The 12,521-nt window shown below is 45.8% G+C and overlaps 1 protein-coding gene across 1 annotated transcript; it reads right to left on the reverse strand.

Moving 5' to 3' along the window:
- Nucleotides 1-1,498: 1,498 nt before the first annotated feature.
- Nucleotides 1,499-3,735, reverse strand: LOC125556468 (purple acid phosphatase 15-like). Its single transcript, XM_048719198.1, has 5 exons — nucleotides 3,348-3,735; nucleotides 3,093-3,284; nucleotides 2,253-3,001; nucleotides 1,894-2,178; nucleotides 1,499-1,793 (listed from the first exon to the last, which is right to left on the reverse strand). The coding sequence occupies exons 1-5, from the start codon at nucleotides 3,610-3,612 to the stop codon at nucleotides 1,623-1,625; spliced, it is 1,662 nt and encodes a 553-aa protein (XP_048575155.1). The 5' UTR covers nucleotides 3,613-3,735; the 3' UTR covers nucleotides 1,499-1,622.
- Nucleotides 3,736-12,521: the final 8,786 nt, after the last annotated feature.

The raw sequence follows: 12,521 nt of genomic DNA on the forward strand, positions 1-12,521 counted from the left end.
TATTTACGTACTCTTTATTATCCTGCAAACCTATCCAACAACACCTACAAAGTACTTCTAGTTTCATACTTGTTCTAGGTAAAGCGAACGTCAAGCGTGCGTAGAGTTGTATCGGTGGTCGATAGAACTTGAGAGAATATTTTTTCTACCTTTAGCTCCTCGTTGGGTTCGACACTCTTACTTATCGAAAACTATTGCGATCCCCTATACTTGTGGGTTATCGCGCCCTACCACTAGCATCGGATCGGCCATTGCTGGCGCGGGTGCCAAGGCACGGGGGTGCTATAAGCTGTGCACCACCGGTGCTGGAGCCGGCCAGGGTGGGAGCTACAACCGACAAACTTTTTTGCCACAACCAACCACACCGAATGCTGGAACCGTCCATCTTTTTTTCTACAACTGGCCAGAAGCGACGACGGCGGCATGTTGTTTTTGCTAGAACCTGCACTGGATTTGCTAAAACCAACGATGAAAATTGCTACATTTATGGTGGCGATCAATCTCCAAGTTGCTGGAACCGACGATTTTTTTTGCTGCAATCGGCGAGAGTTTTGTTGCAACCAGCAAATGCTCGATGCTGGGTTGGGGCGCGACGACGAGCTGCGACCGGCGACCAGAGAAAAAAGCTACAACAGTATTCTGAAAAAGCTATAATGATGGTGCACGGAGCTGCAACCCGTGGTGCTGCGCGCACCGGTGACCAGAGAAAAAAGCTGCAACTGTCTTCCGAGAAGCTAATACCGGTAACATCTATTGTTACCACTATTCGCGGCGGTGACGGGGCGACTGGAATCGGTGCTGCTACAACTATGCTCATGGGAGCTGCAACCATCGATGCCTTTTTTGTCGGAGAATGCTACCACTATATCTTGCACAAGCTACAACCATACACGCGCAAAGCTGCAAGCGCTGGTGTTTTCCTACAACCATTGCTACGAACTACAGCCAACCGGTGACAGGAGAAAGACATGTTGCCAGTGAGCACGAAACCAAGGACGAGCGCGGGCGGGCACATGTGGAGGGTGAGCGTGGCGACACAGGGTTAGCTGCGCGAGATTGGGGGGTGGGGTGGGGAGCTTCGCGAACCGGGTTTTTTTTTTTGGCTAGATCCAACGGCCGGTGCTACTGGTGTCGGGGGGCTAGCATGCGACCGTTCGAAATTTGGGCCGTCTGGCGGCGCCTAGCACTGCCCTACATGAATCCATGTCCAAACCAACTTATGGTTGAGATGGTTAGGTGGACAGTGGTATCCTTAATCCACCAGGGTTCAAATCCTGGTGCTCGCATTTATCCTGGATTTATTTCAGGAATTCCGGCGATACGCTTTCAGTGGGAGGAGACGTTCCCGTCGACTACGAGGCGCCTACGGTGACTTCGTAAAATCTCAAGATGATATGCCGGCTCAGTCTCTCGGAGGTGCTCATAGGGGTAGGGTGTGCGTGTGTGCGTTCATAGGGGTGAGTGTATGCGCGTTTATATGAGCGCTTGCGTCTGTACTGTGTTAAAAAACAAACATGAATCCATGTTTTAGTTGCTACTGTATTTCTTTTTATTTCCACGCTTGGGCGAACCGTCTATAAAGTTGCCATTACACCGCGCGATCTACTCCAGCAGTACAGCAGTTAACCTCCCGATTCCCGTGTGGTGTTTTGTCGACCGTGTGCCGGCCTGGTTGAGTTGTGCTTGTGCAAGCACCTGTGCGGCTCCCGGACAATGTAAATCTCATCTCCGGCGCTTCCGTAGTGGTCCTGGTTCCTGTGCCATCTCCACAGAGCGTGCGTCTCGTTCTTCACCTGCATGAGAACACATTGCGTCGTCTCACATCGGCCAGACGAACCATATATCTAGCTGGTCAGAATTCTCTTGGATCTTGTTTTCCTCGTACGTACGTACCTCGAGGATGCCGTGGCCGAAGCTGCTCTCCCGGTAGGCGCTGTAGTCCGGCTGCCGGTCCCAGCAGAACCTGCCGGCGGCCGGGCCGGACGTGAAGTTGAAGGCGCAGAAGCCGCCGATGAAGGCGTTGGGCTTGGGCCGCGGGTCCGGGCAGTGCCCCGGCTCGTCGGCGTGGGTGGTGGCCATCTTCTCCCGGTTCCCGCCGTCGCCCACCGAGATGTGCACCGCGCCGCACGGGTCCAGCGTGTAGTTGAACACCCGGTTGGAGCGCTCGTACGCGTGCACCTGCATCACAGCAAGCAACTGATCACTCTTCACTCTCGGCTGCTTTGCCAATGTCCAGAGGGTGTGATCGATACATGGCCGGTGAAGGCGATGTCGAGGCCGTGGGAGTAGAGCAGCTCCTCCATGGCCACTCTCATGCACTCCACCTCCCTGTAGTGAGCCTTGTAGGTGGTGTACCATGGCGCGTGCCAGCCGGCGACCAGCCAGGGGGTCACCGCCCTGTCCACCTTCGCCAGGTCCTTCACCAGCCATCTGTACTGCTCCCCTGACCTGCTGTAATCGGCGTAGGCGGCGAGCATGATGAAATGGATCCCGCCGGCGTCGAACGAGTAGTAGAAGGGGGAGAAGGAGCCGCTCTCCGTCGACGGGAACGCGAACCGGGAGCGGTAGGCCGCGAACGTCTTGTTGCCGATCTGCTCCTCTATCTCATGGTTCCCTTCCACCACCATCATCGGCGTGCCCGACGTCACCGCCTCCATGTACCTTCCCCAGTAGTCCCAGCGCGGCTGGTACGTCTCGTGGATGGGCGTCGACTTGCCGAACGCGCACGAGTAGCAGTCCGCTCCGGTGCCGTTGGTGAGGTACATGTTGGCGTAGCACACGTCGCCGACGAGGAGGACCAGGTCGGGCCGGTTGCTGACCATGTGGTCCACGGTCGAGGTGGTGTTGTACGTGAGCCCGAGGTCTCCCACCACGGCGATCCTCCCCGGGTAGCTCCGCGGCCCCACCGCCGGCATCGTCCGGAACGCGTGGACGGCGCTCATCGCCCCCGGGATGCCCGGGTCGCCGCACTGGTAGTAGTACTTCGTCGCAGGCTCAAGCCCTGCATGCAGATTTTTATATTTCATTGCACTCCCAAAAAAATTGCAAAAAAATGATTGTGGAACAGGGGATCAACGAACGACGGCGGTCACCTTGGAGGCGGACGTGGTGGATGATGCCGGAGGTGTAGTTCTGGAGGCCCTCGAAGGGGTAGAGCTGGCTGTACACGAGCGCGTCGCCGGTGGCCTCGTGAACCAAAGAATCGGCGGCGAGCCCGTAGCGCACGACGCTGGCGACCGTGCCGGGGTTCAGCGGCTTGACGGTGCCGCCCATCTGGAATTCGCCTGCGGAACCAAGAATCAATGCCATCCAATCCAAGAATCAGAGTCCGGTGAGCAGCTTACTACCGGTGATCCAGGAGACCCAGGCAGAGGTGGGAGCGGCGGAGAGCGCGACGGTGATTTGCTCGGGAGCCCAGCCCGTGGCCCGGCGCTGCACCCGGGGGTCCGTGTCCGGCAGGTCCACCGCGTGGCCCCTGTCTTTCCGCAGCGCCACCGTCACCGGCCGCGACGGGCCGGTGAGCGTCGACGCCGGCTCAGCAGCAGCCGCCACCGCCGCCGCGAGCAGCAGCAGCAGCCGCAGCGACCCCCACCACATGGTGTTGCTTGGCATTGAGAGAATTGGGATGATTTTGGCAGGAAACTTACAGGAATCGGGCAGAGGAGGTTGGGAGCCGGAAATGGAATTCGGTGGGTCTTCGTCCAGCGTCTAGAACTTGCCGCCCATCTTGGACCGGCGAGATAATAAACGAGCAAAGTTTGCCGCCTGCGCTTTGGTGCCTTGTGAACGTCAGAACGTGCAGGCAGCTGCACTAGCCGAGTTTGGACTTTGGACACCTTCGTCCCATGCATGACTCATGTTCTACAAAATGTAGCTTGAAACTAAAGCGCAAAGCAACAAAATATGCAGCTATGGCTCGTCAACAAAACTTCAAGCCTTTCACAAAAATAAAACAAACTAAAGTTCAAGCCGGTTAATAAGGTCTAAAATGATCAACATATACTCCCTCCGCTTCTAAATACAACCCCTTCTAGAGATTTCAATACATCCACATATGGATGTATATAGGCATATTTTACAGTTTAGATTCACTCATTTTGCTCCGTATGTAGTTTGTATTTGTAACATTTCAAAATTCTAAATTTTGGAATGTTATATTAAATAAATAGATTTGATTGATTGTTTGATTGTGCTATGGTTGCTTGTGTGAAATTGAGTGAAATTTGAAACTTTTTTAAAGTTAAATGAGAGGGAATAAAATGACTTCCCAAATCTTTCACTTTGCTTTCTGATCTCCAAGAATTCAAATTTATTTCATCACAAAACCCTAGAGAGAAGATGACATGACTTCTTCCATTTAAATAAATGAAAAGGGTTGTTGAAAAGATTTGAATTTCATTTGAAAATATTTCAAATTCATAAACTTTAAGCAACTCAATGATTTTCATGAGAGAAGATAAAATGACTTCTTCAAAAAATATGAAATATGATTTGGTAGTTTAAAATAATCAAATTTAAAGTCCTTTTAAAATTATTTTCAATTTGGAGTTATTTGGGTTTTATTCAAATTATTTTTCTCCAAAAATAAAATAAATGCAAAATAGGGTAAAATGATTCTCTACATCAAAAAATTGGAGAGAAATAAATTTTAAATCATTTTGGTATTTTTAAAATGATTTTTATTGGGTTTTATTGCATCAGTAGCACTCTCTGCTTTATTTAAATTTTTTGTGGATTTTATTTGGTACTAGAAAACTGTTCATGCTGTAGAAAATAGTTTTCTGAAAATTTTGATATATAATATGTCTATATAAAAGTTTATTTTATTTTCTTTATTTGCTTTTCCTTCTATTTCTATTTTCAAAAAAAAACTATACATACGGCCCATAATTATTTGTCGCCCAAACGCGTAGCATAGTCACAGTGGGCACCTCATCTTTTTTTTCTCCTAAATGGGCCAGGCCTAGCCAGCCTTTTTCTTCCTAGATTTTTTTGTTCTTTCTTCCTTTGGCAAAAAAGCTGAAGATCGTACACGCGGGGCCGGCCGATGGCCTTTAGGCCCGTGCGAGGCGTTTCGGTTTTCTCCCTGTTTCGTTTATTTTCATCTATGTTTAGTCAAAGGTATCTTTCTCATTCGATTAGGATTAAATTAATATTTTGGTTTGACTAGATTCATTAAATAAAAATATGTTTCTCCTCTCCGACGGGACTTCTGAAAATTGCCTTCTCTCTTTGAAGTCGTCTTTCTTCTACCTTATAAAGGTATCTTTCTTCGTTTTTATTCTTTTTATACTTTCGTAGTTTATTATTTCTAGACTAGTATAGTAGAATAATTAGATTACCAATTAGTCTCTGTATTTATATATTAGACCTATAATTCTTTTAGCCATACCTATTTTTCGTCCGTAAAACAGCTTGGTCCTGATTTTTTAAATAGCCATAACTTTTTACCTATTCATCCAAATTAGATGAAACCAACGCCTATAGTTTTGTTTTGTTTTCACATATCCAGTGAATCTGTCACATCAACTTTTTGAAATTTTGAAATTTTGAAATTTGTTCAGATTAATATTCAAACTTTTTTTGATCATAATTTGAGTTTCGTAACTCTGATTTAGTTGATTCTTTTCGCAAATCGAAGCTCTTGACCTAAAATTTCTGATAAGACCAAATTCATCCAATTTTGGTACTGTTAGAAATTGTTTTCTGTTGCGAGAGTTATTTGTCTGTTTTTTGCAAGTTCTCTAAGATATTTTCTTCGATTCTTTTGCATGAGTGCTTATGTATGCAATTGCTTGCTTACGATATATTAACTGGAGTGTGACGAGTAGAACTATCAGGAGTTATGAGTGTGAATCATCTTCATTAACAGTACAAGGCAAGTGCACACTTTGATCATATTTTTCATACCCAGTTTTTATGCATTAGTTCCAACCCTCAAACATTGCATGAGTAGGATGTGTAACATGTGGGTATTTTGGGAAGTAGATGATGAAGTAGAACCTATGGCCCTTTTATTATCAAACTCTGGGAGTTACTTCTACGTTATGCTTATACTGCTATGCTATGCTCGTAGACGTGGATTGGTTGAGTTTATCCCTGACAGATGTGGGGATTGTTAATTAAGGGTTAACTTAAGGTGGCTACTTAAATACACATCTGGGTGGATTGGTTGTGGGCACCTGGAGAATCCAGTGTTGTCCTAGGATATCCCGGAGTACCCGTGTGATCATCCTATGGTTCGCCACCCAGGCTCATAGGGATCATAAGATTATTCATGCTAGAAACTCCCTTGTGCAGCCACAAGCCATTATGGGCTCTGGCATAGTTGAGTATATTGCGTGACCTCTTTCAGTGGTAGGCTAGCAGATGTAGGAGAAAGTAGGTGTAACTGTCTACCCAGAGTAAAGAGTAAATGCTTCTGAAAGACTGTGTCTCGGTCTTCCATTTCTCAAACACCATGTAGTGCGAGAAAACCAACGGATGAGATCGAGTCTTGTGGGGAAAAGTGCGCAAACCTCTGCAGAGTGTACAAACTAATCATGGTTAGCCGTGTCCCCGGTTATGAACATCTTGAGTATCCGGTACTTGAATTATTGATTTGATCTCATCACTTTACTTAATTAATTTGTTGGGTTATAATTGATTATTTTGGGATTGAGTTGGAGGAACCTTCTCAATAATTTTTCAACCATCTTTGTAGTTAAATAAAATATATTTGTTTGTTGTAGGGAAAAATTAGCTTTATGAAAAACTAAACTTTGAGCCTCCACGAGCCAAATATGCATATAGAGATAGCCATTCTCATTTTTATCCTATGGTGTGAATTTGCCAGTACATTCAATGTACTAACCTACATGGCTGCAACATCTCATGTTGCAGAATTATCTTATGATGAGTAAGTGATACGTTAGGGTTACGATTTCTACACTCAACTTTGTCGTTGGTGTTGATGGGAATCCACAACATTGTTGTTACTTCCGCTATATGGATTGAGATAATAGTATTTATGTTACTTTATACATGTGATTTACCTCTGTTATAAATCCTTGAGTATTGTGTGTGTCAGCATACCGATCCAGGGATGACACTTAAGCACAGAGACTTGATCCATTCGGGTCGGTTCGCTACAAGATGGTATCAGAGCACATGTTGACTGTAGGACGTGACCCCTAGAAACTGGCAAGCCCATATGAAAGATTTTTTCTAAAACCTTATTTTCAAAAAGATCTTCTACCTCTCTTCTTTTCTAAGCTTTATCAAATATTCCCTTTTAGTTACACTATACCCTTTTCCCCTTTTTTACCACACGAACATTCGACTAATGAGATCACTCCAAGAAGTACAAGATATCAGACAACTAAGACCACTTTGGAATGAAGAGGATTTTACCGAGCATTATAATAATGAAACTACGATGGTTGAAGACTCTGAAGACTAGGGAAATTTGAAGGCTTTGAAGAATTTCCAGATTGGTATGACCTAGGAAGGCTGCCCTTATGGAACTTGTCGGACTATGGAAGGTGTCAATACCCGAGATCAAGGTGTGTCGGAGAAATACCGGAACATGAAGCGTTAAAACTCGAAGTTTTGTCAAGAAAACCCTAAGGCAGGAGATACCAACTATGGTATGATAGCTCATGGCAAAGATATGGGCATAAACATGGATATCAATGATGTTATCGCCCGCTTATGCTATTGTCACCATGCTGAGTTAAGCATACGTTTCTTCGGAAGGATTGGATGACAAAAGGGATAATGGAGCACCTATCAGCAAAAGATGAAGTTTTAACCTTAGCCGGTGTATCACCAGGATCTGGAGTATTACATCAAGAAGTTTAAGATGGACCTGCAGGAAGCCGTATTTGGCAAGGAAGCATTTCGTGAAGAACTCAGGACCGAGAAGCTGAAAGTAGCCAAGCTGGGGGAGCAAAACCTCGAGATACTGGAGCAAATTGAAGGATAGTAGGACCAAGGTTCATGCCAAGGATGTTGAAACCCAGAAGTTTCGAATGCAACTCCAGAATATTAAAGGACGTCACGAGAAACTTTTTGTCAATAGAGAGGATCTGGCAAAAGAACTTGAGAAGGACAAACACGATCGGAAGAATCCATCGGAGACATGAACAAGACTTGAAGAGTTTGGCGATTTTGAAGATTTATTTGACCTTTAGAAGACTAAACCCCTATTATATACCTACATTAGATGTGACGTTTGTGAGCTGTCATTTGTTTGATGTTTTTTCGATAGCCACCAAAAAAATCTATCCTTTCAAAACTATTGTTTGTATTGTGTGTATCCCTCCCTATCTCTCTCTCTCACCCCAAAACCCTTGGACCCAATAGAGGATGAATGGAGATGAACTCATATTTTCTGGACCGATAAGTCAATTGGAGACAGACCTATGGATTCAGAACATGGAAGATCATATGGAGAATGACACTATAGCCGGAAAGGATATGGCCCAACATGCTCTTCAGTGCTTTGAAAGAGGTGCTGCTACTTGGTGGAGGATGTACCAAACCATCAATGGATGGCAAGGAGTAACCACTTGGAAAGAATTTAAGTTGACTCTGCAAAGGTCTCGACTTGTGTCCCAGAAGTTGAAGCCTTATGGAAATGATATGAAGAAACCTTGTGCATGCAAGCTCTGTGGAGCAATAGGACACAACCATAAAGAACACAAGGATGAATGCCCTCATTGTGAAGAAAGTCACCCAGAGGAAGAATGCCCCACTAGGTAGGTAACTTGTTTCTTGTGTGAAGGGACTACCCACTACCCTGCTCAGTGTCACATTTACCCCCATGGTACAAAGAACCATACAGCAAAAGAAAGAAGCAATGAAAGGAGCCCTCATGGAAATTTTGGAAGAACCTGTGATGAAGGAAGAGGTGGAGGACACACCCAAAGAAGACCCAATTAAACCCTGCATCAAGTCATGCTATTCATGTGGAGAAGAAGGACACATCTCCCAAAATTGTCTGAATGGGGACCTAGTAGAATTCCCGACAGAGGAAGTAGAGTATGACCCACATGAAATAGAAGCCCTGATTGGAACGAAAAAGTCCAAGAAGAGAAATAGATTGGATTCCAGGAAGGACCTGAGTCATATCACCTGTTTCAAGTGCAAGGAGTCAGGGCACTACTTCAGCAGTTGCCCAAAAAGGATGCCGAGGACCCAAGGAGGCTTTGAAATCACAAGGAAACCTCGAGACTTGTCAGAAGTAATATGTTTCGGTTGAAATGAAGCAGGGCACTTTGCCAGAGATTGTCCCAAAGAGAAGGAGGCTTGTGCTAAATAGTTGAGTTTGCAACAAAAGAAATATAGTAGTAGTAGTGGGAACCTTTCTTTTATATTGAGGTGTTGAGTTGAGGCATGTAATGGAAGGGCAGGAGATTGTATTAAATTGAGAATCAATAAAGTTAACATCATTGGAACTAATTTGATTTTATGAGGAGTTACTCTATGAAGAAAGATTTTGACCATTTTTGAGGATATGAGAAATATGGTCTATGGATGAATTTGTGCATTCAAGGGTGGTAGTTCCCTGTGAGGACACTTGACACCTAGAAAGGATAATGATGTTCCATGGAGTGGACTTCATAAGTATAAGTTTTATCTCGATATGTGGGATACCCCAAGAATATGAAGAGATGAAGTACTATTGGATATAAAGGAGGTATAATGTTGGTAATATGGAACAATTGTAACTCCATGATGAGTCTGAGTAATCACGTCTTGGTTTGGTACAAATAGAAGGAAGGGAGATAGTACAATTGGATGGATTTAAGAATGCTCGGAAGCTGGATGTTGGAATAATGATCGGTTGCCCCCGATGATGATTTCAAGGTTTGCAAGTGATGTGATGGGCCATAACCCACATGCCTCAGGACCTGCCAAGAAGCAAGCACACTCTTGCTGAAGGAAAAACCCTAGAAGAAGTTACGACTTTAACAACAAATGATCTTATAGGATTTTGCGCAAAACCTTAGAGTTGTGAAGGAACAATAGATGTTTGTTTGGCTTGTAGAATCAATGGATTTTTCCGAACTTAGTTCGTCGACAAGAGAAATATGCAATGCTCGTGAGGAAGACCGAGTGTTAGAATGCGAGATTCGCTAAACCATATACTAGGTAATGATTTGGGTGCGGAATGGATTGATCACCATACCGACTTACTCTTATTATTCGCCTTGCTATATGGGATGGTAAATCTGAGTGAATTATGAAGGAAATATGCCCTAGAGGCAATAATAAAGTTATTATTTATTTCCTCATATCATGATAAATGTTTGATATTCATGCTAGAATTGTATTAACCGGAAACATAATACATGTGTGAATACATAGACAAAAATAGTGTCAGTAGTATGCCTCTACTTGACTAGCTCATTGATCAAAGATGGTTGAGTTTCCTAGCCATAGACATGAGTTGTCATTTGATCAACGAGATCACATCATTAGGAGAATGATGTGATTGACTTGATCCATTTCGTTAGCTTAGCACTTGATCGTTTAAGTTTACTACTATTTATTTCTTCATGACTTATACATGTTCCTATGACTATGAGATTATGCAACTCCCGAATACCGAAGGAACACTTTGTGTGCTATCAAATGTCACAACAGGTGTCTCTGATGGTGTTCGTGGAGTTGGCATAGATCAAGAATAGGATTTGTCACTCCGATTGTCGGAGAGGTATCTTTGGGCCCTCTCGGTAATGCACATCGCTATAAGCCTTGCAAGCAATGTGACTAATGAGTTAGTTGCGGGATGATGCATTACAGAACGAGTAAAAGAGACTTGCCGGTAACGAGATTGAACTAGGTATTGAGATAACGACGATCAAATCTCAGGCAAGTAACATACTGATGACAAAGGGAACGACGTATATTGTTATGCGGTTTGACCGATAAAGATCTTCGTAGAATATGTAGGAACCAATATGAGCATCCAGGTTCCGCTATTGGTTATTGACTGGAGACATGTCTCGGTCATGTCTGCATAGTTCTCTAACCCATAGGGTCCTCACGCTTAAAGTTCTGTGACGATCGGTATTATGAGTTTTTGTGTTTTGATGTACCGAAGGTAGTTCAGAGTCCCAGATATGATCACAGACATGACGAGGAGTCTCGAAATTTTCGAGACGTAAAGATCTGTCACAGCCCTGGCTTAGCCTTTGCTTGACCTTGCTTGATCATCATGGCATCATGTTTAATTCTTGAAAAGTTAAAATGGGGGCTGTTCAAACCCTAGCACCAGAACCAAATCAAATAGGTTCAACTTAAAAATATTTTCAGTGAATCCAAAATGCCATCTGGAAATGTTCATGATTTTTGATAAAGGTGAAAACCTCTGACAAAAATGATGAACATATTTATAGGCCATTCCTGGATTTTTGAATTAACCCATTATGTATTTGAGTTGGACATTTAAATTTTATAAATATTTTAAATGTCCAAATACTCATGAGCTGAAATGGTTACTGTTGGAAATATTCCAAACAGTGCCCACAAGCAAGCTCATGATTTTTGAAAATGCTCTGGCATTTTATTTAAAAGCCAAAACATTTGCAGAAAATAGAAAAAGAAAATAGAAAAGAGAGAGAGAGAGAGATAGAGAGTTAGAGCTTACCTGTCGCCCTGGCCTGGCCCAGCTCGGCCCAGCCCACTGGCTGCTGCCAGTCATCCCCCTCCTCTCGCCAGGAGGACGAGAGGCGCGTGCCCGACGCCCGCAGCCACACGCCGGCCACCTCCTGCTTCTGTCGACACCCAGGACGCCGTCTACGAGTGCCACTCTCCCTCGTCCCCCTCTCACTTTTCTCACTCTCCCATGGCTTCCCCCCTTCTCTGCTCTCTCCCCGAACGCGCTCGCCGCCGCCGACGTGCACCACCGCGGCCACCGCCTCCCCCTCGCCTCTTCGACATGTCCAGAAGCTCCGCCGCGATGCCCTCGCCCTCCCCACCGAGCCACGCTTCGCCGGAGGCCCTGCATCGCCGCCACCGGGTCATCTTCAACCTCGGTACCTGCCGGACGCCGTTCATCGATTTGCCTCGCTCCAGTCGCCCCCGAGCCCACTGATCTGCTCATCGACCTCCCTGTGAGCTCCGCCGCTTTTCCCCTCTTCTTTCCCACGCGTTTGCACCCTCTAGGCCTTAGTTCCACCATGGCCGAAGCTCGTCTCCGCTCGAGCTTGTCGCCGGCGTCGCTCCGGCGACCATTTGGTCATCTCGTGCTACCCAACATGCTTGCCGCATCGCGTAGTGCCTCGCTAGCGCCTCAGTTCCCGCGATTGCACGCCGTAGCCCAAACCCCGCACATGGCCGAACTCCGGCCGCCGCCTTGGAGCTCGCCGCCGTTGGCTCCGGCCATGATAGACCCGGCCTCCACCCCCACTAGATGCGCGCCTGCAAGAGCTCTCCAACGAGCCCAAGAACAGCCTCGCCCGTGCCCTGTGGGCGTTTTCCGAGCCGCGCCACCGTCTCGGGCCTCGCCGGCGTCGAGTCGCCGGCGGGTT

Source organism: Triticum urartu, chromosome 5, assembly GCF_003073215.2.
Source record: "Triticum urartu cultivar G1812 chromosome 5, Tu2.1, whole genome shotgun sequence".
NCBI classification, from domain to species: domain Eukaryota; kingdom Viridiplantae; phylum Streptophyta; class Magnoliopsida; order Poales; family Poaceae; genus Triticum; species Triticum urartu.